Source organism: Azolla caroliniana, unplaced genomic scaffold, assembly GCF_043228905.1.
Source record: "Azolla caroliniana isolate FFs.n. ecotype wild unplaced genomic scaffold, voAzoCaro1.0.p SCAF_14, whole genome shotgun sequence".
NCBI lineage: Eukaryota > Viridiplantae > Streptophyta > Polypodiopsida > Salviniales > Salviniaceae > Azolla > Azolla caroliniana.
In genome coordinates, this window is record NW_028230449.1 from 20,585,020 (window position 1) to 20,611,554 (window position 26,535).

General features: G+C 38.9%; 1 protein-coding gene across 4 annotated transcripts; it reads right to left on the reverse strand.

Moving 5' to 3' along the window:
- Nucleotides 1-1,230: 1,230 nt before the first annotated feature.
- LOC147855866 (chromatin modification-related protein EAF1 B-like) lies at nt 1,231-22,862 on the reverse strand. 4 transcript variants are annotated; one of them, XM_087330529.1, is made up of 24 exons: nt 22,415-22,862; nt 20,813-20,991; nt 20,687-20,741; nt 20,511-20,605; nt 18,973-20,413; nt 18,766-18,888; nt 10,853-11,098; nt 10,555-10,746; nt 10,414-10,488; nt 10,237-10,330; nt 9,767-10,152; nt 9,223-9,267; nt 9,067-9,127; nt 8,876-8,973; nt 8,751-8,804; nt 8,586-8,666; nt 5,662-5,793; nt 5,476-5,577; nt 5,332-5,405; nt 4,981-5,181; nt 4,782-4,867; nt 4,468-4,679; nt 2,560-4,095; nt 1,231-1,817 (listed from the first exon to the last, which is right to left on the reverse strand). In XM_087330529.1, exons 2-23 carry the CDS (start codon nt 20,899-20,901, stop codon nt 2,563-2,565), a joined length of 5,475 nt encoding a protein of 1,824 aa, XP_087186655.1. In that variant the 5' UTR covers nt 20,902-20,991; nt 22,415-22,862; the 3' UTR covers nt 1,231-1,817; nt 2,560-2,562. The 4 variants fall into 4 exon arrangements, with proteins under 4 accessions (XP_087186655.1, XP_087186652.1, XP_087186653.1 ...); XM_087330526.1 differs by having other exon boundaries at nt 4,468-4,867; nt 22,415-22,861; XM_087330527.1 differs by having other exon boundaries at nt 4,468-4,867; nt 20,813-20,980; nt 22,405-22,861.
- Nucleotides 22,863-26,535: the final 3,673 nt, after the last annotated feature.

The window sequence follows — 26,535 nt, forward strand, 5'->3', positions numbered from 1 at the left end:
AGAAATAAGTTAAAAGAATCTTGAGAGTTATATTTGACCATTAAGGTGCAATGGCGTCGAAACTAAAGGGATCGCTCAATTTTTGAAATCGTGATCTTTAGTGTTTCATTCTCTCTCTGTCCTTATTTTTAATCTCCATGAGCTTTGGGGTCAAGAAATGGGCAAAATCTATGTATTAGCGGCGTTAAAACCTTTCATAAGGACATTTTGAAATCTCTTGGAGAACTTATCCAAGAATCCTTGGATTTGAAGATCATCTACAACTGATATGACTCAAGTTGAACAAGATAGACTTTCACAAATACATGATTTCAACACATTGGAGAAGAATACTTATGTAGGCTATAAGACCAAACACCATTTGTATGCATAATTCATTGCCCCACAAACACTCCCGCATGCTAACCCCACAAACACTCCCGCATATTTCACATCCACATCCACCTCTTGCACTTTCGTTCATTCTTCATAAGACGAAAAACAACCTAGAATACCAAGGCATGATAAATTCTATATTTAACATTCTATTAATAACCCAAACATTATCCTAACTAAGATGATTAACCAAAATGCACTTTTTCTACTAGCATTTTTACATTGTTTGAGCAAGCCATCACTGATTTGTCCAAATTTAATGTAGCTTCCTGTATTGAGAGGCATAAATAACTCATACAAACATAGCCAACCTATATTCTATCTTCTTTCAATAGTGATACCTAATTGAGCTAACGATTTGAGATTGCATCTTATACTCTTCTTTCAACAGTTACACTAGATAATTCTACCCCACGTTGGGAAACAAGCTCCCAAATTTTACAATCTACATGACCCTGATGTTTCATGAATTTGCATCTAAATGAGATTATTTATGTGTGGGCAAAAATAGTTTTGATATGTTGAAGACAACAACTAACTTGAGCTTTGTGGCAGGCATTCATATAAGTAAATAAGACTATGTCATCACAACATAAAAAAACTCGGTGACTGCTCATTCAATCTATTTCACTGGTGGCATTCAATAATGTTACGAGAAAAAATATTTGCTAGAACTTAAAACATTAGTTCTCTTGAAGGAGTTCACTCAGACATGTGAGAGAACACAGATATATAGAATCCTTTTAGCACAGCACATTACCTTGCTCTGGATATCTTAATCAATACTAAAATATGATTTCTTATCCACTAGTTTCAAAGACAAATAGCCCACCATGAATTAATGGTCTACAACACTGAACGTAAACTCACCAAGATAACCACCAGAAACCCAATGTTCTTACATGACTGGTGAGCTACCACTATACATTGAAACTCAACTGGAGCATATATACATATGATACAACATCCCAAGAAACACAGAAGGAAAAAGCATCTGCAACCTGTTGCTTTTATTACATAGCTTGAGAAGTACCTTGCCCAATGAGATTTTTGAGCCTTTTGTTTTTTGGGGCCCATGTCATGTAACCTACATTTTCATTTTAGAGAGGGGATGTTGTGTTTGAAACTAAATCACAAAAAAACTGCGACACACCTTGAATAGTGCTTCGCACGGTATATTCAACATACAAACCAGGAAACCTGGGCTAGAATTACAGGGAAAATACAAAGAATGAGATACAATTAACACCACAGCTTGGTGTGGAAATCAGTGAGATAGCATAGGCAGTTTTCTAACTACAAACGGTTGCTGCTCAACCACCATACCATTCTCAACAACTCGAATTTTAGGCATGTCAAACTTCCATAGCACTTCTCAGAGGAACTACCAGGAGCAAGAAAGGCAATAAAAGATCGTACATGGAGAGACCGACCTCTTTTAACTACAAAACACACACCAATACAAGACCCAACCGTCAGAAATCTGAAGTGTTTTAGTATAGCGAAAAATATCAAAAATAGCCTATTATGAAGTGTTTTAGTGACTTTACTAGTTCCTAATCTGAAGTGTTTTAGTACCTTTACTAGTTCCTAATGTTATCCCTGGGCCATTGAATAGGGTTCCGGATACATGTGTATATGTATAGGTGTTCTGGAGATGGATATATACATAACGTGAGGGGGAGAGACTGGAGGTATATATATATACACAATGAATCGGTGTTCTGGAGATGGATATATATACAGAGTGAGATGGGCAGTATTATATTGCAAAAATCTGAAGTGTTTTAGTACCTTTACTAGTTCCTACTGTTATCCCTGGGCCATTGAATAGGTGTTCCGGATACATGTGTATATGTATAGGTGTTCTGGAGATGGATATATACATAACGAGCGGGGGAGCGACTGGAGGTGTTCTGGACATGGATATATATACAGAGAGAGATGGGGAGAGAGAAATCCAGTATTATATTGCAAAAATCTCTTTCTCTCTCTTACTCAAGGACAAACACACCTATTACACACAATGAATAGGTGTTCCAAGATCTCATCTTGAATGACTCAAAGATATTCAGATATTTTATAATTAGTTAAGTACTTTTGATAATTCGAGATGTTAGAGAGATATTTCTCATACTTTTCTTTTAAGAATATATTATAGAACTACTCCTCAATTCAACACACCTTTTACTCTGGAGGAACAGGCGTAGTCCCAGATGACGCCGGGCGAACTTGTGGGGCTCCTCCTGGGCTATTTGGCAAACAACTAATTTGCGGTGCCTGCTGGGGTGATAGTCTCTGTGAAGGTCCCATGAGCTGCGACGCAATAACTGATGATGGTTTTTGGCCATTAGTATGTTGTATCGCATTTCTGCCTTCTTGAGAGACTTGGCTGGTATTTGTTGTCACTCCCACATTGCCATTTGACGATGGTGTAACCATGCCCATTGCCATAGGAACCTGTGCTGCTGCTCCATTGTTATTGCCTCGACTCAAGTTATACAAGCCTGACATTGATGAGAATTGTTGTCCGGATTTCCATTGTTGAGAGTGCATACTTACACTACCACTAGCAGTACTATTAGACACCAAAGGGCTATTGTTAGTACTATTACTGAGCTGAGAGACAGCTGAAATTTGAGATGATACACTAGGTCTCAACTGTACTCCATTCTTTGCAACCTGTTGGACATTTGCCGCCTGCCCTTGTTGAGGCCTCCTTTGTTGGGCTTGCGATGACTGATTCATGCGACGTTGCTGCTGTTGAGTCGATGACAACGAAGGAGCTTTTGCAGGTGCTTGTTGTGTTGGAGGTGATGCTAATGCTGCTGATGGAGATGTAGGTTGGATGATGGTGGTAGTGGTGGTGGTGGTGGTTGTGGTGGTAGTAGTAGAAGTAGAAGTAGAACATATGGATACAGAACTAGCCTGTGCTGTAGGAATTTGTTTTCCAAATTTTTTTTGCTGATATTGTTGGACTAATGCATCCGGTACCACCTGTGGCAGTGCTGTCAGATTCTGAACAGACGGTTGGGCTTGCCCACACAACTGCTGAGATTGAGCCATTTGTTGTCCCTGAAGAATCTGAGGCTGAGAATTCAGGTGTCCTTGGATTGCACTTCCTCTCCCCATCCCTTTCATGCCTTTCCCTTGAAGATGTTGCTGTTGCTGTTTTGATAAACTCTGTTTTGTCTGGAGTGGAACCTGTGCAGGTGGAACAGCTTGCTGCTGACCATTTGATTGCCCAGCAGACAAAATAGTGGGTACTGTTGGGGAAGTTACAGATCCTGTTCCTGTTATCTGCTGAGTTCCAGAATCCTGGGGCAAACCATGAGACTGCATTAGCAGGTGAGATGGTTGTGGAAACATGTGACCATGAGGAGAGGGATTAATATGCTGTGATTGAGAAGCAGAAATAAATGTTTGTGATGATGATGGGAACATAGACTGTGATGAGCTGCTAGCTGTTGGACTCAGTTGTTGCTGCTGCATCCTTTTCTGTGAATCTTGCTGTGACAACTGCTGGCGGTCTTTCCCCACACGCATATTCATGCTATAACTTGGTTGTTGGCTTGAGCTTGGACTATGTTGCTGAGCTTGAAAAGTGCTGTGTTGTATTAGCTGCTGCTGCTGCTGCTGCTGTGGAGATTGTACTAGATTAATTGGCGATGATACTACACTGTTGTTAGCACTATTAAAGGCTGTTGATTGTGTAGGTGCCTGAAAATACATCATAATTCAAATATGAGAACAGAACAAGACTTAAGAATAAAAACGTTGTAACAGCCTATATGAGAGTAAGGATTTAGAACAGATACAGCATATATAATATGTATTATAACACAACCTACCTAACACTGTATTATAGAATACAGCAATATTAGATCATTTTATTACACAACCTACATAATTATAAATTTGACTGGTAGTAGTAAAGGCAATTACAATATTGAGCAACATTAAATAGCTGGTATAACATCTCTTTTGACACAATCTACATAATGTTGTGTAATTTGGCATGACCTATATTAACATATATTATTATTTCAAGTTGTTAGTCCTTTAAAATTCAATAAGCAGTATAGATAATACCATTGTCATTGTATCCCTAACAGGTCTCCTCATCGTGTTTGCACTTGAGGATATTGCACTGCCTGCCCCTGGTAAGCTCATTCCTACAGATGGCAACACGTTATTCATGCTTGCAGTATTATTCTGTGCACCAATTGGTCCCATTCCAGGAAAATTGTTTCTTGCCAGAGGCACGCCCCTATTTAACCCACCCACAAAATTTGCATTGTTTCCTGGAGAAAGTGTCGCAGGAGTACCACCAGAATCCACTGAATTTGGCAAACCCATGAAAGGCAATATTCCTGCTGGACCAGATATACATTGAGATTGCATACCTCTCCCTGCAACAATCCTATTGTAGCGTATACGATGATCCTCAGATGTCAGTGGCCTCATTAAAGGGCCCATTCTCTGCGCATCACTAACCCCATCAAATAACATAACTTCAGAACTCAGAATATCAGCTGAAAAGTTAACAATCAAGAAAACCAAAGATAGTAAGATATGGACAAAAAATCATGCATAGGAGACTACCGTGACATAGCAGCACTTATTGCAGGTGGGGGAATTGAAGCACTTAATTGTAAATTGTTCGATCCTTGCAATACTGACATAATAGACGAATTTGGCCGCAATCCTGTTCCTGACATCATGTTTGCCATCCCAAAACCAGAAGACTGCAGTGAACAAGGATGAGCACCACATTCTGCTGCTTGCTCGCACAATTCTAGAGGCCTTGACATAATGAATACTATGTTAAAATGTATCTAGATTTACACTATACAGTTTACATATATTTTATGATCATACTGCATTGAAGCTCAACAATATAGAACTTCCCATTTCAAATTTATGAAATAAAAGGAAAAGAGTTTTGTAGAATACGTTAATGGAACAGCAAGTTTCAATGCATGTGATTCATGCTCTGGCACAAGCTGCTTTTTTTCTTGAGTTTCATTCTGCAAAAAGAGTGTGTAAATAATAGAGCAGAGATTATATAAATATTTTCAATTAGAACCTAAACGAAACCTGTTGTCTCTTGTTTCGAATTCGTTGATGTAACTGTAAAATGCAATCAACATGATTTTTCAAAGTCTCTTCCAAATGCTGAGGTAGGAATCTAGTGCCTCCCTGCGTAGAAATTAATTATTCAACAATAAGTACAGGTTTACGATTGATCTCATTAGATCGAATATGATACAAAACATTTGGAACCTTCTGTCCCAATGATATTGGCAGATGACTTGAGGAGCTGGGATCATCTGGGCAATCTCCATCATCACCTCCTAGTCTCTCTGTAAGGAATATATGCCTCTCTTTGCAGTCCTTAGGTTTGCGAAATATACCCTGAAATGATTGAAGCATTAATACAGAAGATCAAGCATAAAAAGATGAAAGAAAGAAAGAACAATGTATTAGCATCTGTTAAAAGGTCAAAATAACATTCACATGTTATTTTTTACAAATGTTTACATTCACATGGTCCACCATAAAGAAATAATAAAATAATGTATACATAACAAGTTAGTTCTCAGAATGCCCTTCATTAGATGTGCTCGAGCAAAGGGGTCACATCAGCGTGGCATACGGCTTCTTTGTTATGATTGATGGCTTCAATCTTTGTAAAATAGTGAAATACAGGCTCCCATGGTCATAACCAGTGTGACCAATAAATTTCTGTACTCCTCTTGAATGGCTTCTTTGCTGATTATCCATGCTTGTTGAGCTCCGAGGGGCAGAAATGGAGAAAGGTGGGACGAAGGCTGGGGCTGTCAAGAGATTATCAATTGTTCTTTTCCTGAGTGGGCTTGGTTCACTACTTTGGATCACATATTGATCATTAGAGCCCTTCTCGACATATTGATCACATACTAGAACTCAATAGACATATGGAGAATTTATTGTAGGACAACAATACAACCACACAGGCTCATGGACAAAGAACTATCACAACTTTCTTTAGCCCCATCACTCCTACTCGTTCTATAAGTCAAACAAGGCCCACACAAGTGTGCTCATGACCAGGACATTGCAAAGTGGTTCCGATATATCAGGCATAAGCAACCTTTCGTGCACGTAGGCCCTGGCCCAATGCACCACGATATCATCACCCTTATCATCAGCAGATAAAGGCCATTATCTCCCATCATCGAAGGTGTTTCGCGCACTTTAGAGATCTCTCCATTCTGGATCAATCTATCTATAGATATTTTGAAAACAAAAATTACGCTCTCTATCTGACTTGACAATCTTACATATATAGATAATGGGATTCTCGTCATTTTTATTTTTAATTCTTATTTACTTGGTTACATTTATTTTGGTTTGTTCTCAAATACAAGACAACTTTTTAAGATGTTATGCCTTGTTTAGTCTTAGGCCATTTCGGCCTCTTAAAAGAGGTTAAGATATCTTCCTTTCTCCCCAAATGGAGATATGTGATTATCTCTTAAAAGACATTAATATATCTTTCTTTCTCATTTGCTCTCAAGTTCTAGCACGAAGAGAGTCAAGCATTTTGGTCCAAGACCTTCCCTGAAAAGGCAGTGATACATTTGTCTGATCTCACAGAAAATAGGGGTTCGACATATATATGTTCCTCAGTCTTAGTTTCTAGATAGCATAACTAGCAAGACAATTACTTGGTTCCAGATTGTCATATATTCCTGTTTCCATCTGTGGTTGAAATAATGAGATGCGTATATACTATGTGAGATATGTGTCACCCTGTACATGGGCCAGGATACATTTGTCTGATCTCACAGAAAATAGGGGTTCAACATATATATGTTCCTCAGTCTTAGTTTCTAGATAGCATAACTAGGAAGACAATTACTTGGTTCCAGATTGTCATATATTCCTGTTGCCATCTGTGGTTGAAATAATGAGATGTGTATATACCATGCGATATATGTGACTCCCTGTACATGGGACAAATGGCAAATCCATCCGATGATATATGCAGGAAGGTGTAATTACATGGCATCGTTGTCCAATGGGAGTGATGGGTTACTCTTAAATCCACCATGTGTCTTTCCTCTTCACTCACTCTCATGGAAAATTACACAGTTCAGTTTTAGGAGTTTGAGCCATAACTTTGTCCATGGCTCTTGGAATTGTAAGTAAGCACCTTGTCTTTCTAGAGATCCCAAGGTTATCATGCCACTTAAATGTCTTACTTCTGCTGCCCAGTCTCGTGTAGAATTTTCGTCACTCTAAAATGGAATCATATATCCTAACCGATTAATGTATAATCACAATCATTATAATTGCTCAGTATCCAGTGATCTCCACTATTAAGGAGGTAATATTGATTGATAAACTTCTGGAAAGCCCTCACACATGACCCCATTTAAAGGTGAGCAATTAGTGGTACAAAATATCTCATGCATATAAGAAGTGTTCAGCAACTAATCCATCATGGGCTCTCCCATGTGGCAATGTATCAATAAACTCTTTTATCATGTCTAGTGAAACAGCGACCATCAATAAGGTGGATCAGTGAGAGATGGGAATCCCTTGTAACTTCTTCTTAAGGCAGAGTGAGCGGATCAGAACCATCAGCTCATCTTTGAGAAAAGATAGGTATGTTCCAATTGTTCTTTATACACACATATTTTCCTTAAAAACATAACACCCATACAATAGTATGAAGCATAGTGTAATTGAGACATTTGAGTTAGCACTGCAAGTGTGCAATTGTTTTGTTCCCTTTTTAAAGCCTCCCAAATTTTAATTCATAGAACTGCATTCACATTTTAAAACACAAAAAAGGATCGCATGGAGTCAAGAAAGACTGACTCCTATCATGGAACAAGGATATGACCAAACCACAAGGAATAGATGATGTGGATGAAATGCAGATTCTTTGGAGTACAAACGACATTTCATGCATTTCAAATTTACATATATACAATCACAGAGCTGTTAATAAGTAGTTAAGGAGATATAAAATAGACTTGGTCCCTTGTGAGGGTCCAAATACAGAATGGTAATGTTTCGGCCTTTTAGCCAGGATGTGTTCTATGTAGAGAACTTCTAGTGGGCTAAATTTTTAACTAATACACAGTACAAATCAACAAAAAATAAGACCTACTAAAGCAGGTAATTGTTAAGGAGGATTAGTATAGTTCATGTACCTTTAATTGTGAATTGGAACTCAATATGTCACTTACAAGCTCCCAATTAGAACCCAGCTCATATACCAGTCCAAGGATTGCCTGCATGAAGCCAGATTAGATATCAAAGATGTCCTCAGGTATTTAGTTTCTCAAATATGATGCAAGCTTATAGAGCCAACAAACCTGATCTTCAATTGATGACCACGGTACACCACACCCAGGTTGAGTTATGGAAGCCTAATCATATAAAATAGCATATATTAAACCAAGCACAATGGAGATCAAAATGAAAACCAATGCTATTGTACCTTGCTAGCCTTGTATTTTTTGCTTCGATCTCGACTGTGAATATGTTTATTAATAAGTTTGCTAGTATTAGTAACAATTCCCGCCCCATGAAATGTTCCTGCAGTCCCAACCAGATTTTAACACTTCAAGATTTCTCAGGTTGAATTTTGACTCCAGCACTAAACGTCAAAAATAATAAGTCAAGATGTACCAAGTCCTTCCAATCCAGCACTTCCTGTAGACTGCTCTCCTCTGTGCTTTAAGTGTTCCTTCTACAAATATGACACCAAATTTATCAAATTAGCGTCAATGTTCAAATCTGCTAGTTGAAAACCAACATACAAGACAATTGGAAGCATAAAGCTACCGGTTCATGTGCAATATGTTGCCATGGTGGTTCAGATTCTCTCGCCTGTTACAACCATCATTGCCTTCAATAACAAACTTAATTGCAGGAAAGGATGTGAAATTATACATCAGGCCAACCTATAGTTACCAAATTCATTTTAGGTAGTTCTCATTGAACAAAGACTATAAACACATGGTGACCCCTCTTATAACTAGGCCATATGTTTGTAGTCATTTGTTTTCCAAATTGTTAATGGACCCTTAGTGGGCATATCTTGATCTTGGTCTCTTTGTGCTAACCATTCTCCTTAGCTTCAACTGTGTGCTTCGTATATCTTTCTTATTTTTCCAAATATATGGGAGTCCACATTAATATCCAATTTGTAGAGCAGCTCTACCTTTGTGTAGGTACAAATTTTAGATTCTGTGTGCATATTATCCTTATACTAATGCTCGAGAAAAATATATTGCCATGTAGAAAAGATTTTTGCAACATAGAAACAATGTTTACATAATAATAGGTAAAATATGAGCATGCAAAAAGAAAACACTAAGAAACATACATCATATGAAGTAGAAGCACTATGTCCCCCAATAACAGGCCTGCTCTTCTTTTTCTTCTTGTTTTTGAGAGGACTATCTACTCCATCTGCAGTTATATTACTTCTCATAAATGCCCCAGTTGATTCAGCATCAGTGATTCTTCCTGATACTGAGGAGCCTTCAATAATTGTTGTGATCTCATCTTGCTGTGAAGTTGTGTCACCACTGGAGATATCTGATCTTCCAAGATGAGCAGCTGATCCAGACACTAAAGGTCCAGCTGCTCCTGCAGCTCTCTGTCTTGCTGCCACCGCAGATGTACGCATTCGCTTTATAGGGATACTACCATGCAATCCCGAATTTCGTTTACCGGTAACAACTGAAGAAATGAATGAACCTCCACCATCTGCATCACAATGAATTATAGGTAAGACATGCTATTATGAAGAGACACGTGATCTTGGAAAATAATTTCACAGTTCAAGCTTACAATTTCCAGTCGTATATTCCACTGCTTCTCCAGCAGCATGCACCTCTGCTTCTGTTAACATAGATTCATGTTCTTGAAGTCTCTGCTCATATTCCTGTGAGATAAACCATTCTCAGAGCCGTCTTACAACAGGTCATTACATATGTTTCTATAAATACATCAAATATTGGCGCATACCATTTCCCATTGTGATACTACTGATTGGCAGTACAATTCCATGGCATGATTAGGGACCATGTAGAGAAGGCTTTCCTGTTTGTAAATTATCAATCAGAGAACAGTAAATGCGAACACAAGAACATAAACAATGTTACATACCTCTGGGAGCTTTTCATCCCAAAAATCAAACAATCCAGATTCAAACACACGATCTGGTGTGGGAGGGGCTTCTGCTTGAGACAATGATTGCTGGCCTGTGGAGTTTTTGAGGAATCGTATAGCATACTTATGTACAGGAAGAGTTCTATTTATAAGAGCCTTTGGCACAGCAGATATTGGCACCACTTCAATCTGCTTACAAACATGACAACAAAATAAGACGGAAACATTACAGAATGATACTTGTATTTTTTTTAATGATAGAGAACAATGAATTTGAAGTTTTCTTGCACAATACCTTATCAATGGCTGTTTTTTCCGAATTACTGCTTGATAAAACTGGCATTGAAACATTATCATTCCTAACAACATCTCTAAGAAGTGCTTCACTTGAATGCCAGAAACTCGTAATTTTTTTAGCTAAACTTCGAGCAATTTGCTGTTGTTGCTTCTGGATTTCTGCTTTTTCAAACTCTGACTGATGTCTCTCTTTCATAATCCATCTTGCAACTTGTGCAGCAGCAGCAACTTTCCAAAGCCGTTCCTAAAACAGAGAGCGAGAGATTTCAGCTGAGATCTCCAATCTGGTGCATTGCAATCAAACATTTATGGATGTATGAAGCATGAAACAAGGAATTGAAACAAGGATGAGCCCCCTATCTGGATGAAACTGCTTTTTATGTTTCAATCGCAGACCTCAATACAAGATTTTTAATATTTGTTTCTACAGTTTCTCTAACATAATGGTTCATATCAAATAAATATATCTAAGGAGTGCCGGTGACTTTTCTTGGTCTTTGCGACAACAGACTTTAACATCGTTGCAAAGTTGTTAAGCATTGATGCTTCACTGTTATATAGCAAATGTGTTAAACTTCTGGCAGTAGTTTCACGTGACTTGATTCTTGACAATCTTTGAGTGTGAATTCTTGCATGATTACTTTTGTACAAGATTAAGACACGAGTTAATAATCAACAAGATAAGTGTTTGAATACCAAATAAATAATTATTAATCCCATATCACAACAAGCCTTGGAGATGACACAATTCATTATTTAACAAAACTGAATGTTAATATTTCTTTCTTTCTTTCTTTCTCTCTCTCTCTCTCTCTCTCTCTCTCTCTCTCTCTCTCTGATCCTCTGCGTTGAACAATGGCCATATCTGTCTACGTTTTCTCCAATGTCTCATCCTCTGCGTTTTCTGCCAAATCTGATTCCCTGCATTTTCTGCCAAGTCTGATCCTTTGTGTTTTCTGCCAAGTAGGAATTCCTGGAATCTATACTGTCCCCTCTGCCCTCTACATTCCATACCCTGTACCTGCTTTCCTAAGACACCATGGAGTCTGAATGGAAACAAAATGAAAATATGGAGCTTGACACACACGAAGAGGGTCCAGATCCATGGAAGACCCCAAGATGATACCATAGACGAAAAAGACGGGAAGGAAGCACCCAGAATAGCATTAGAAGGGCGCACAAGGCACCTAGAACACAAGCCCCATTCGACATTCCATTTGATGTCGAAAATGGGAAACATTATCTATTATGCCATTTGATTGCGCAAGAGATCAATCTTATAACAGAGGATATAGAAAGAGCACTAAAAGAAGAAATAAAAACGGAGATAGAGAAATAGAAAACAGAGTTGTATGCCTCTCTCAAGATTGAGTTATTAGAAGAGATGCGGAAAGACATAACAAGCCATGTCAAGAAATCAAACTTAGAGCTCAAGGATGACATGACACAATACCTTAAGGATGAAATATCCTCCAATAAGGTTGAGTTAGTAGCTATTAAAGTCGATTAGAAAAAGGACAAGAAGCAGTGGAAAAATGTATCTCTACAGTTAAAGCCAATGTCACAAAGGAAATGCAAACATGGTCAGATATGGCCAAAGATGCCAAAGCTCAAGTTGAGCATGCCCAAAATGAAATTAAAGCAAATGTTCCTTGAATAGAGGTAGTGAAAAAGCAAAAAGGAACATAAGTGGATAGGATAGAAATGATGAATGCTACATTAGAAGAAAATACCAAGGTGAACGCTCGTGCATTGCTTGTACGAGTGGTTGGTTGGGCCAAAAAACGAAGCCCACAAGAAGATGCCAAGAACCAAACAAAGATTGAGGCATCAGATATTCCATTTGCTTCAGCGTGGAGGGTGGGAAGAGATGAGTCTAGAGCTAAAGCCTTTATTATCCGCTTCATGGATATTGACAAGAAAAAAGCTTTCCTATCTAAAAAAAAGGCACTCAAGGGTGAGAAAATATACGTAGATGACGATCTCACTCCAGCCCAAGTGGCAAAGCGCAAAGAAAACATGCCACAAGTGTATGATGCAAGAAAGCAAGGAAAATGGGCCGTATATAGAGATGATGAGGTCATTATTACAAAGAAGAGAACCACATGACGATATATGGCCTATGAGACCCTACACATGACTATATGGAATTGTAACGGCTCTCTACGGACAGATGTCTGATATTTTGAAGATACCTTTAAAAACACAGATATTGCTATGTATAAAGAGACCCACCAATGCATGGCTAGCAAACTCCCTGAGGTACAAGGATATAGATGGGAGTCAATATGCGTTCCCAACCTCGAACACCAAGAAGCACTAGAGGTTAGGGACTAGTGGCTGTGTTATAGAAAAAGGAGCTCCATGATAGAGTGCATGTTGTCCATAAGGACGTAGATGCACGTTACATGTGGATATGAATCAAAAGAGGGGATCTTAGGAAGCTATATATTGCAATTTGTTACTTTCCACCTTCCTACTCAAGGTTAGCACCCCTCGGCAAATCACCGTATCTACCATAATATGATGATATCATAAGATTTGCTACTATGGGGGTCATAATACTATTAGGAGACTTTAATGCACGAACCAAGGATGAACAAACAACTACGTTTGACACCAACGAGGCTGTTTATGGAGAAGTTATGGCAGAAGAGGTTGGTCTAAAGCGACAAGCTCAAGAGTGCTATAACTGAATATGGCAAACACTTTCTAGCTTTGGGAAGTGCGCATGGATTTGTGATATATAATGGATTACAATGGCTTGGATCGAATGCTTTGACATGTTGGAACCCAAAAGGAGGTGCAAACACAGTCATTTATCTAATGGGATCACCATCTTTTATACCTGAAATAAAAGAGTTCACTATATCAGGTAGACCTATTGGCTTGGCAGCAGATCATGTGTATCTACGCTTCGAGGTAAAGGATGCATGCACAAGGGATGTATATGCTAAGGAGAGTGGGCTGGCTAAGTATCGATTCACTCACGAGACAATCGATGCGTATAGTTGTGGAGTATACAATGGCATGCTAGATTTGGATCCTTTCGCACCCCTTGATGAACTTACCCAAGGATTGTCAAAATCATTGCATAAAGCAGCCACAAATGTCTTTCCTCACACAACGACCAATCCCCCAAAACTTGGTAGAGTAATACAAAATAGTCGGTATCATCAGGAATGTCGTGATACAAGGAGATGCTTGCAGCGTGACGTAACCCGGGGCATTTATACACAAACAAGCGAGAGCAACCTTCCAACACCTCATAAGGAAGAAGAAGAGGTTGTATTTAGCTAAAGTCGAAGATCATTTGTATTGCGTGTTTCTAGGACAAGAAAGTAAAAGAGCATGGAAAATGTTTAATGAGGCAACCTACCACACAACCGACCTCACCTCAGGTGTGGCATGAATATGCAAAGTTCCTATATGGTATTCCAGGGCAACCTCCTCTTCCTCACCCATATGGCTCACGCACACATGAATCAACCTTTTTTACTCCACAAAATGTAAGAAATGTCATTGATCAGTTACAATTTGGGAAGGCCCAGGATCATGATGGATTGGTGGGTGCGCACTTTATCTTCGCCCGTGATACCTTGCTCCCATTGGTAGCACACATCTTTAATAGAGCCATGTGTAAGGGTTTCCCTCCTAGATGAACTCAGCATACTACTGTGCCAATCCTCAAGAATGGAGCCCCCAAGATGCCAAGCAACTATAGGATAACCATGATTGGCCATTACTTGGCTAAACTATATGGCTCAATTCTGATACAAAAAACGAGAACTTGGCCACAACCGAGTCAGATGCGGAATGGGTACAAGCAAATACAGAGGGAAACAAAATTGAAAGTACACAAGATATTAACGTGGTTAAAGTACACAAGTCATATTAACCACGGCTGCCCCTAGACACCGAACAAATCACTATGACAGAAAAGTACAACAAGACAAACTCACAAGCACTGACCTGAGTTTGTACTCCTCGCCAACAGGCGGTTACAACAGAGATACTCTTGCTCTCTTCCTCTCTCGCTCTCTCACGTTTCGTCTGTTCTACTGCAGAGGCAACGACCTCGCACGCACTGTACACACAGTTATTCAAATACACACTCAACTAGACAATGAACAAGATGACTCAACACCCTTCCCATAAAATTTGCCCTAGATAACTGGCCTAAATAGGCTCAACTCAAAACCTATTTACAATTTCGACCTTCTTTCTCGATACTCATCCGGACTTCATCCGGTTCCGGATCGGATCCATCTGATCCGTCTCACACTTCTCCGGCTTCCGACCGGGTGTCGCATATTCCTCTATCCTGAATTCGGCCCATCTCAATGGGACCTAATTCTCAACAAATTCCCCCTTCACTTTGGATGGGTCTTCACCAATCCAACCCGACTCCAACATGCTTCTAGCCTTTTTGCCGACAACACCTTTGTTAGCATGTCGGATCCGTTCTCCGAGGTGTGGATCTTCTTCAGTGCGAACTCCCCTTCTTCTACCCGCTCTCAGAGCCAGTGATATCTCTTTTGAGTGTGCTTGGCCCTAGAGTGGTAGGCCACATTCTTTGCTAAGTGGATGGCACTTTGGTTGTCACAATAGAGTCGGAATTCACTTTGTCAAATTCCCAACTCTCCAACATACTCCTTAATCCATATCAGTTCCGTGTTGACTTCAACAGTTGCCATGTACTCGGCTTCCGTGGTGGACAATGCCACAGCCTTTTGCAACCTTGACTGCCACGACACGGCTCCCTCTACACAAGTCATCACGTACCCGGACATGTACCAACTGGTATCGACATCACCCGACATGTCTGAGTTGGTAAAGCCTTCTAACATGGCGTTACCTGCGCCGAATCGGAGACACATGCTCGACGTGCCTCTCAAGTACCGAAGTATCCATTTCACCGTTGCCCAATGCTCTTTTCCGGGGTTGCTCATGTATCAATTGACGACTCCGACTGCGTACCCTACATCCGGCCTGGTACATACCATTGCATACATCAAACTTCCGACTGCTCAAGAAATATGCATGGCCAAGATTTTGGATCCAATTTTCCCCTTTGATCCTTAACTACATGCACGTAGGCAAGACAACCGAACACCTTCAAGTGTCGGTACAACGCGTCTTTGCCAGTCCACACCCTTTGTGGAACATCTCCATCCAAGGGTGTTGAGGGTGATCTATTAATCACGTACACTGTTGTCATTAGCGCCTCAGACCAAAACCTCTTGGACAACTTAGCATGTGCTAGCATACTTCGGACCTCCATAATAGTCCGGTTCATCCTCTAGGCCAGCCCGTTGAGTTCTGGCGTCTTTGGCACGGAATACTCGAGTCGGATACCCTTCAACCGACGTATTGTTCGAATTGACCTCGGTATTCTCCACCATTGTCGGCTCAAACTACTTTCAGTTGTCAACCGGTTTCTCGTTCGACTCTCGCATGGAACTCTCTGAAGACCGACAGTACCTAGTCCTTGGTCTTCAGGACGGAAGCCCACAACTTCCGACTACAATCATCGATGAAGGTCACAAAATATTGTGGACCAACATGTGACTTGGTGTCTACATAGCATACGTCGATATGCGCGAGTTCCAACAGCATTCTCTTCCTTGTCGGGGTTCAGGTTTGGAAGGAGGTCTTGTTCTGCTTGCCGGCCAAACAGTCGGTGCACTCCACCAATTGCACATTCTTCACCTCCGGAATGAGGTCATCATCGGCAAGTCTCCGCATCCCTTCTCGCTCATGTGACACAACCTTTTGTGTGATTCACCGACAGTGTCAGTTGCCACATTTGCTTCCGACCGACATATCCGAGCATGCATTAAGTACAGTGTGCCGGTTTTCTAAGCTCGTGCCACAATTAAGCTCCCTTTGTTGCACTTCAGGACGTCGTTCCGGATGCTACCCATGTAGCCTTTGTCATCTAGCCGACCGGCTGATATCAGGTTCAGTCGAACTTCCGGAACGTGTCGGACATCCTTCAATACTAGTCGACACCCAGTCGACGTTACCAGGCACACATCTCCTATGCCGACAATTCGGCAAGCTCCTTCATTTCCCATCTTTACGAGACCGTGGTCTCTGGCCTTGTATGATGAGAAGCACTTTCTGTCGGGGGTTAGGTGGAACGACACCCCTGAATCAACTACCCATGTCGATTCTTTGTCGACAAGGTTCAGTTCATTTTGCTCACTTATGAGCAACAATTCCTCCTCACTTGTTGCGATAGCCAACGTGCCTTTCAGCTCCGAACTCTTCTTCGTGTCGGCACTGTCGGCTCCCCCTTTCTCTTTTCGGAAGTGTCGGCAATTTCTTCTGGAAGTGCCCTGGCTTTCCAAAGTAAAAGCACGTGGGCCTTCCGCTCGACTTCGACCTTGTCCCCGATTTCTCTCGATTGTGGGGACTCCGATTACGGCCTCTTCCTCTATGCGTATCACTTTCCGAGACTAGAACCTTCGGGTCGGCAATTGCCTCCTTATCCTTCCAAAGAGCTTCCTCATTCAGCAAGCTCGACTTTACCTTCTCTAGAGTTAGATGCTTCCCTTCCGATCCGGCAAGTCCTAATGTGACAAGTGTTTCCCAACTATCCGAAAGGGATCCCATCAATAGGAGTGCTAATACCTTATCAGCTAGAGGTACTTCTAGAGAGGTGGTCTGATTTATGAGTCCTTGGAAGGCATTCAGATGCTCTTCCATACTGGAGCCATCTTCCTTGGGAGTTACAATAGATCGGGCAACAGCAAATGGTCATGCGCATGATCTCAGCCCTATGGACCACAGTCTCCCCACCCTTATCATCGACAAGTAAAGGTGGTTCCCTCGCTTCAGAGATCTCTTCATTCTGGATGAACCCATGTCGGAGATCTTTCAAAGAAAGAAATTACGATCTATCCTACTTGAGAATGTTACATGTACAGAAAATGAGATTCCTTAGTCGTTTTTTTTATTTTGCTTTTATGTAGTTACACTTATTTTGGTTTGTTGATCCCAAAGACGAGACAACATTTCAATATGTGATCTCTTGGTTGGTTCTATAGGCCATTTTTTCCTCTTAAAAGACATTATTAAACCTTTCTTTCTGTCTTCTTTCTAAATCCAGAAGTGAGAGAATTTGGATTGCTATGTATTTAGCTGTCCACAACGAAGATCATTCCCTTTTTACCTTTTACAGGAGCAACTTCCACGCTGTTTGCTAATACCATGGGAGATCAATACTACACATCAGCATAACTATCCAAACTGGAAAAAATCTAGTGTATTGGAGCTTATCTGAGACAATCTACTCAACTATATAATCTAGCTAAACACTGGCATATCAAAGTTCATTAGAGAAAATCTCCTCAGCTATATAATCTAGCCAAGCAAAGCTGCAATAATAGAACTTCAAAAATGTCGAGATACTAAAAATCTATAAATTTTTGACATTTGCACAATACATGATAAACCAGATACAAATTCACACCAACTAGCGCAAACTTCATGAAAATAATGTAACACCAATCCAACATAAAATACTGAAGGAGTTTTCCAAGCCCAGAGCCATATAAAGCATTTCACTGATAAATAATAATGTTGCAAAGTATATGTCAGCATGTGTGTACGTTTTTATATCTTCATTTACCATGCCAAATATAGCTCTGTTTCAGATACACATACCAGTGCATAAATAATTGTACATAAATATAGATGTATGTGTTTTGATATGTTTTCCATTTCTAAGATGTTTAAAGGAGATATAGCTACAGAACATAATATAACTCAGATTGTTTCCATTGGTTCTGAAATGTTAGCATTTTAGTGCAAAGAACATGTCTACGCTTCTCCAAACACTTTAAAAGTTACAGTTGCATAAAATTTTATATAAAAATACTGCATTTATGTCAAGGTAAGTACCTGCATGAAATCGTTGGCTAACCATGCCATTTCCTCCAAGACAAAGTCCCAATGAGATTTCTTCCATGGTGGTTCTTGGATCAACTTTGGCTTCATCACATCAGTACATTGTTGTAAAGAAGCCTGTGATTTTGCAGAGGACATAAACTCAATATGAAAATATAAAAAACATATTTGACCAACATATCACACAAACCATTCTCCCACCTTGCTCTTTTCATCTTCCTCATTAACACTTTTTTCCTTCACAGAAAAAAGAGTATCGTGTACTTCCCTCATATTATCTGATAGCGCTGATGCCCCACTTTTTTCTTGTATCAATGTTATGGCCGGCACCCTCGCAGATAAAAAAGCACTACTGTTAACCTGTGGATCTTCAGCAATGGCATTCCCAGAGCTCACATCCCCACCTTCAGAGCATTTTGGATGATGATTGTGTGCTTCTAAAGGCATTTGCATATCCACTACTTTTTGGTCAGATAATCGTGCTGTTGATGGGCTAGCAACTCGCACAGATGTTTCTTCAACTTTGATTTTTACACACTCCACTTCTAGGACCTTTCCAGGGAGCACATCATTATTGACCTTATTATCTGAACTAGAACAAGTAGCTGCAGTCTTATCAGCAAGAATGGAAGACTTGGAGACAGGCTCTAGACTTACGCCTGTAGGGTTAACTTTTGCATCAAGATTTTGATTTCCCTCGGATACAAGAGCAGTAACATTCCATCCTGGCTGCAAAATCATGTCAGAATTAGTCAACCCATTTGTCACTTGGTCATTTCCATTAGAATTTCCACCATATTCTGCAATATGGCTGCCCACTTGGATACAGAGTTTTTTCGAACTTTCTGTTTGTACAATGCTTTCTATTTCTTTTATAGGTTCGCTACATACTTGCTTCTCCTCCTCTACAGGCAGCAATATAGTTGATTCTAGTTCATGTCCACCTGAGATTTTTGCTTCTGCACTCCATGGAAGTGAAGTTCTAGCCCTTTCTTCTACTGGCAGTTCTAAAACTGTCTTCCCAGTACTTTCATTGGAGCGGAGTTGAGTTATGGTTTGCAAATCTTTGCTTTGTTCATCGACGTTTGCAGCATCCCCTTTAAGCAAAGACTGTGTAGCTTCTGTGGAATTTTCAATATCAATGGTAACTGCTTCCGTTTCTTTTGGACATCCTATAACAGTAAAATCATTAGACTGGAAAGAAATGTCTTGGGTAGAAACTGGAATTTGCTCCTCTTTAATGGCATCTTTAAGCTTGGCATCATGGAGAAGAGGATCTCTAATTCCAGAAGAGTAATTTGAAGATCCACCTTCAACCTCAAGTTTCCCTGAATCCAATACGACAGCGCACCCATTTCCAAAACGGTTACTTCTTTGCCTATTCCTTCTTGCATATTGACCTTTCACAGCTGTCTTATTGTTCTTGCATATGTCAGATGCTTTTTTTTTATCATGGTCAAGGGAGGAGCTGATACTGGTGGGAAGTGTATTTGCAATTGGATTGATGGTAGTAGCACACCGGTCAACAAAGAACTTCCCAGTAGAGCTTCGGGCCCTTTTGAACTCTAAACCATCTTCAGGAGAAAAATCTAACTTGTCTTCTCGTGTAAAGTTGGTAAGTGAATAGCTAAGATTTCCATCACTGGCAAGAGAGTGAAAACAAAGATGCTAAGATTTCCATGCGAAAAAACATATAGCATCACTACAACAAAAATTCAAAGAGCGGAGTTAAGAAGAACCTAGAAAGCAGATTCTTGCCAAATGAATCTGTTTGGGAAAAAGACCACAGACCAGCAGAGCCCTCCACAAGTTTAAATTCAAGAGGATCTCCTCCCTTCTCAAATGAAGAATAATATTCTGATCAGCGATTTGCCTAACCATATAACCATGACAAATATCAAGAATGACTTCATACCTTCTCCAAAAACTCTAGCTCCCTTCGCCGCTCGTTGCGCCCAGCGAGCTCTTGCCTAAACAAAGCAGAGTATAAAGAAGATTTACAGAATACCATTGAAGACACGATCAAGTTTGCTTTAAATACCTGAGCTCAGCTTGAGCCTCCTCAATTGTTGTGCAGGAAGATGATGGTCCATTCTCTATTCCAGCAACAGCAGCAACTCCTGCACCCATGGAATCTTTCTCTGCATTGACTAGGAGCGCCAAAACCCTGGGTTTACTCCAGGGTACAGGGTTGTAGGAAGGCCTCTCTCTCTGAGTAACCTGCCATAGTACAGTCTTTTGAAGTAAGAATAGACAGAAAACAGGTGGATAACCCTCTGCATGCCATGGTTATGATGCCAGAGAGTATTACCATAACATGTGAAAGAGTCTTAGACCAAAAGACAATAAGATTATCATGACTATTAGCATGAATGGAGCCTGATTCTCTGTGATAAATTTCAGTTATTGTATAGTAGTTATTTGTATACTCAAGTTCTTTAATCTTTATGCTATTAATCATAGTCCACAGAAGAGTGTAATGCAATGAAACATATATACATGATTCCTCTCAATAAAAATCAACCAAACTGCCCAAGAAAAAAAAAGTCTGAGAGAGCTTGCAGAATTTAAGACCGCATACAAATACAAACAATATTCAATCATTTCCTGCCAAAATGAAAGTCCTGAAACCATGTGATAGACAAGAATAGCCAGAAAGCATTAAGACACAGGTTCCTAGAACATGCACTCAATTGAAATTTCATAATGTTTAGAACAGCCACAAACCTTCAGATGTAACAGTATGCATCCATCACCATGGCATGATGTGATTATCAACTGGACCATTTCAAAGTACTATAAGTGGATTATACTATAGGATGGATCAAAATCAGTATAAGTTACGTTTGATTCCTTTGGAGCTATTGGCCTTAGCCTTAGTGGTCTAATCAAAACTATTACCAGAAGTTAATGAATGAAATTTGTTGCAGCTATTTAATTAAACAATTTTTCAAATTCCGGAATTTTTTTCATGGATTGATTACCATGCTCTCTTAAATCAATGCTGATGATACATCAGTTGCCAACTTCACAACACCACATATCTTAGTTGTTCTAATTATGGGCATCTAAGAATATATGCTTGATCGCTATTTACACTCTCTTAGCCAAACAGTGATACATTACTTGCCAAATTCACTCATTTGACACTGGCATAATTTGCATAGCTTGTGATCCAGTATTGTCACAAAATGTATGCATTATGCAATCATACAACAATCCATAGCTTTGTAATTATAGATACATAGCTTGATCTCCAAGAGCCACATTTTTTTTACTAAACAATGATGATCATTCCTTCCAAAAAATTTCAAATGTTAGACTTGTTCACATTTTTCACACGTTATGCTTTGCCTCTGTAGAATAATGTATGCCTTCCTGTACCATATCACAACATTTTACTTATGGGCAGCCCTTTGATCACCATTGGCATACTCTCTTTATTCAATAATGATGATTGATTAAATACAAAGTTTATATTTTTGGCCCACTTGGCATTTTTTTTATGTTTTCTTTTGGCAAATTGTATGCCTTGGCTTGCTGTTCTCTAGAAAAAGTGTCGTTTATAGAGAAATTCATACTAGATGAAACTAATTTTAACAACCACCATTTCCAAATATAAAGTAGAACTACTTTGCATTACCTTTTAGAAATCCAGAAACATTCGTGAAGACATCTATGTGTCTGTAAAAATCAGTGTATGCAGAAATTGCAGATATATTCCCGCTGCGACGTCAATCACAGTTCTTCAATGAGCTGCCTGTTAGGGTGCCTCGCAGAACTTCTTCCACGAAGACGAAATCTTGAAAAGTAGACACGTATAGAAAAAATAAGCAGGCCCAACGATCGACTGAGAAAACCCTAATCTTCGGAGTTACAGCGAAGGAGAAAGCGCCTTCGAAAAAAACATGGAGTCGCGATGGAGACGGATTCGCTCTGCACGCACAGTCGAAACCCTAAACTCAGACCTAGAGCTCTGTTCTGTGAAATCAATTTTTGTTAATTTGTTTAATTTTTCATTTTTCCTTCTTTTTTTTTTGGGCCCCCGTGGGTCGGGGTCGTCTGCGTTCAAACCTTTTTGTTCTCTGCAGGGAAACCAGACCCAAAAATTAAGCCAAACAATTGTCAATAACTCTAATACAACTCTTGAAACAATAACATACAAAATTAGAGTATGTCCTTTAGCGTAGTAAGCAACATGAATTATGAATCTTCTAATGATTGATCTCACCTTGGGCATAGTTTTCTCGCTCTCAACTAATATCCCAAGTCTCTCAACGATTCATATTATGATCGTTATTGAGATCAACAGTGGTTTATTGTTGTTGCGATCTATGATACATTGTTGTTGTTGTTCGTTGCCAAGATACAGTACATTGTTTTGGTTATTGTTGATATCTACGATACATTGTTGTTGATGTTGCTAATATCTACGCTACATTCTTGTTGTTTTTGCCAACATCTACGATACGTTATTATTGTTGATGTTGAGATGTACAATATTTTGTAATTGTCCATCCATATACTTCTCCAGTTATGAGTAGTTATCAAGCTTCTTTCTTTAACCCTTGACAATGTTTTCGTTGTTGATATGAATAATATGGTGTAACCATCAACGATCTAAACATCGATATATGTTTATTCATGTGCCTATTTCCACTTTTGGATTTTTGTTGTCTCTTCATCAATGTATTTGAACCACTAATAATAGTGCAATGGCTTTCTTGTTGTTGAAATCTACAATAATATAGTTCAAACCTTCAACAAAACATGTGCAAACAAGAGTAAGATTAAGAATACAAATGAAGAAAAACTAACTAGATGGCACACCATGACTATATATGGCTTTTCATTTACGAACATCATCTCTCAACATCCATGGCCAGTAATTGTTGTTGTCAATTTCTTTAATGGTTTGAAGGTTCAATAAACCTAAAGTAAACTTCTTAAAATGAGGATGGCAAGTATCTTAGGATATCCATCCACACGTTTTCATCACTTATTCTAACGTAATTCCATTATTATTGTGGATATCTAGAGTAGGGTTCAACTCTTTAAGTTTGCTTGTTACAAATAGAAAAATATATATGCATTTCTTTACTATTGCCATTTATCAAACAATGAGATCCATAAACAAGGTGATCATCAAACTTTAAATATATTGATGCATACCTAACTCATGCTTTCTCGCTTTTTAAAATATTCATGATGTCGTCGCTATAATTATCCCTCATTCAAAATGGCAAGACCTATATTATGTGCACAATTCATCTCTTTAATAGACATATTGGCATTGTCGTAATCAAGAACCATCCACAATTCAAATATCATGGTTTTACTATTAAGGTATATATCCTTTGGTTGTCAAGATTTACAATATCATGCAATCATAATTTTTTTGGATACTAATACATATCCAAAAGATAGTGACATCTAGCGAGCTTGATTAGGGGAGCTCATTTGTATTCAAATCTTACATAGATGTTTAATTTATCAAGGGTGATATCATAACATAATTCATGCATAAAATTTATGTGCACAATGAGTGACACTGAGACCAAGTATAAAGAAAATTTGATAGATTGTCTAGCATTTCACGATTAAAAAAACCTCTCAATAAACTAGAGTCATTGAAAGAATGAGCAAAATGCTACTCGAAAGGGCTTGGTGTAGGAGACTCAAATGCATGATTGCAAGAGATGCACATCTCCCATGCTAGACAATAGATTTAAAAGTTATAGGGCAAGTTTGGAGTGGATGACTTATTGACTGCTACAATTTGCACTTTTTTGGGTGTCCAATCTACGTGCATGTACTCTACAATGAGTGGGCGAAGCTAAACCGGAAGTCAAATAAATGCATCTTCCTTTATCACCCCAAAGGTTAGAGTATATATTTTGGGACTCAAATTCAATGGAGGAGCTTGTCAATAGAGATGTTTCCCATGAAACTAGTGAAAACACAAACATGTTTGCCATAATTCCGTTTATTTGACATATTCTATGATAAAACGATCTACCGCTCGAAAAAATGTTATTTATCTATTGGCAAGGGATATTTGTTTCTAGTTGTATTTTTTATGATAAGAGTAAAGATGTGTAATTATATACCCTCTCAATATTTTATAAAAATCCGAAGTCATTTATTAGTATCAAAAAACACATATGATGATCTTGACCAAGAAGTTACATGGTTATGGACATGTTCAAACTCTAGAGGTGATGATAACTAGACAATATATTTTTACTAATGGTTAAAGTGTGCTTTTTCTATAAATGAATTGGGGTACTCGTTTCAATCAAAGTTGTCTCTTGTCACATACATAGTTCACCTTTTCACCACGAGCATGTAAATGTTGATACAACTACCTCTCAACATCAACTTGCTTCAATGCATTAAATGAATAAACTCTCTCCAATCACGAGACAAATTTTGTTTGAGCTTTTGTTTCTCTTGCTCTCTTGATGCTTTTTTTAATTCATTGTTATTTTTTCCCTTGTCTTTTTCAACTTTGTCATTCAAAATCACATTTCTTTGCGAAGCTCAACTAAGTGGCAAGATGGAAAATACGACACCTAATCGGACTAACGCAATGCCGATGCTTATTAAGATCACCCTCCTTGTTTATAGAACAAGCAGATGACCCAAATCACATTAATCATCCTAGGAGTAGATCATCATGGTGCCATGGTCCACCCTTTGAAGTAGAAGAACCAATATCCTAACATAAAATGGATGACTTCATATAATTAGGAACAACAAGGCTCTCCACTCCATATGAACCTTTGCTACCAATTATCTTGTAGTTTATAAGATCTCCTCATATTTTCACGAGTCTTACATGTCTCGCCTTCTTGATGATGAGTGGTCCTCTTCCAATGAATTTAAGTGCAATATGTCAAGTATGCCTACTAGCTTCAAAATACATAGATTTTTTTTACTCTTTTTTAATTTGACATAAATATATTTAAGTGTTAGACATTAATGGCCATAATAATTCTCCATCTTTTAATCTCTTTTTTGTAATTATATAATATTGTTCCTTTCTATGGAGTTGGATTATCACTTTCTTATAGTTAAACCATATTCAAAGGCCATCACGTTGGGCCATCAACGCATAACAACATGCTCTAAAGCCTTAGTAATTTCTTTAGTTGTAACAAACCTATAAGGCTTTAATAATTTCAATCTCAATGACTATCATAGGCCAAATTGTTAACAATGAAGTAATTAACTAAGGGTTAATTAGTATCTAATTATGTGAATATTTAATCACGTGTGTGATTAAGTTGCGAAAGATTATGTGATATGTGTGAGAGGAAGAAGGAGAGAAAGTCACACTTGAGTGGATAATGATTAATGAGTTTAGCACAAGAAGCTCTTACTTATAGTAAAAAGACATCATCAAGTTACAAAAATACCCACAATGAGGTATATATACACCTCATGTGCAAAGGTGCACATGCGTGAGGAGAACATAAGTACAAGGGTGTAAGTCCATTGAATGAGCTCGATAGTGGGGAGTGTAGAGATCTCCCACTTAAATACTAAGAACAAAATCATTTATAGTCAACATTCAAAATAGATTCTATTTATGTGTAAAGAATCGGGTATGATTCTTGTGCAACAAAATAGGTTAGAGATGTGCGTTATGTGTGTGTGTGTGTGAGAGAGAGAGAGAGAGATAGGGGAGAGAAACAAAAGATAGATTAGAGAGACAATAGAATACTCAAGAAGAGGTCTATTACAAAGGAGATTAATCGA

What these genes read in the sequence shown, in the direction of transcription:
- LOC147855866 (XM_087330526.1), bottom strand. Translation starts at nt 20,901, where the DNA reads ATGGGTGCAGGAGTTGCTGCTGTTGCTGGAATAGAGAATGGACCATCA. An exon ending in AAAAAACAGCCATTGATAAG is followed by an intron (nt 10,747 to 10,852) that starts GTATTGTGCAAG and finishes GTTTGTAAGCAG; the next exon opens with ATTGAAGTGGTGCCAATATC. An exon ending in GGTCATCAATTGAAGATCAG is followed by an intron (nt 8,667 to 8,750) that starts GTTTGTTGGCTC and finishes GGCTTCATGCAG; the next exon opens with GCAATCCTTGGACTGGTATA.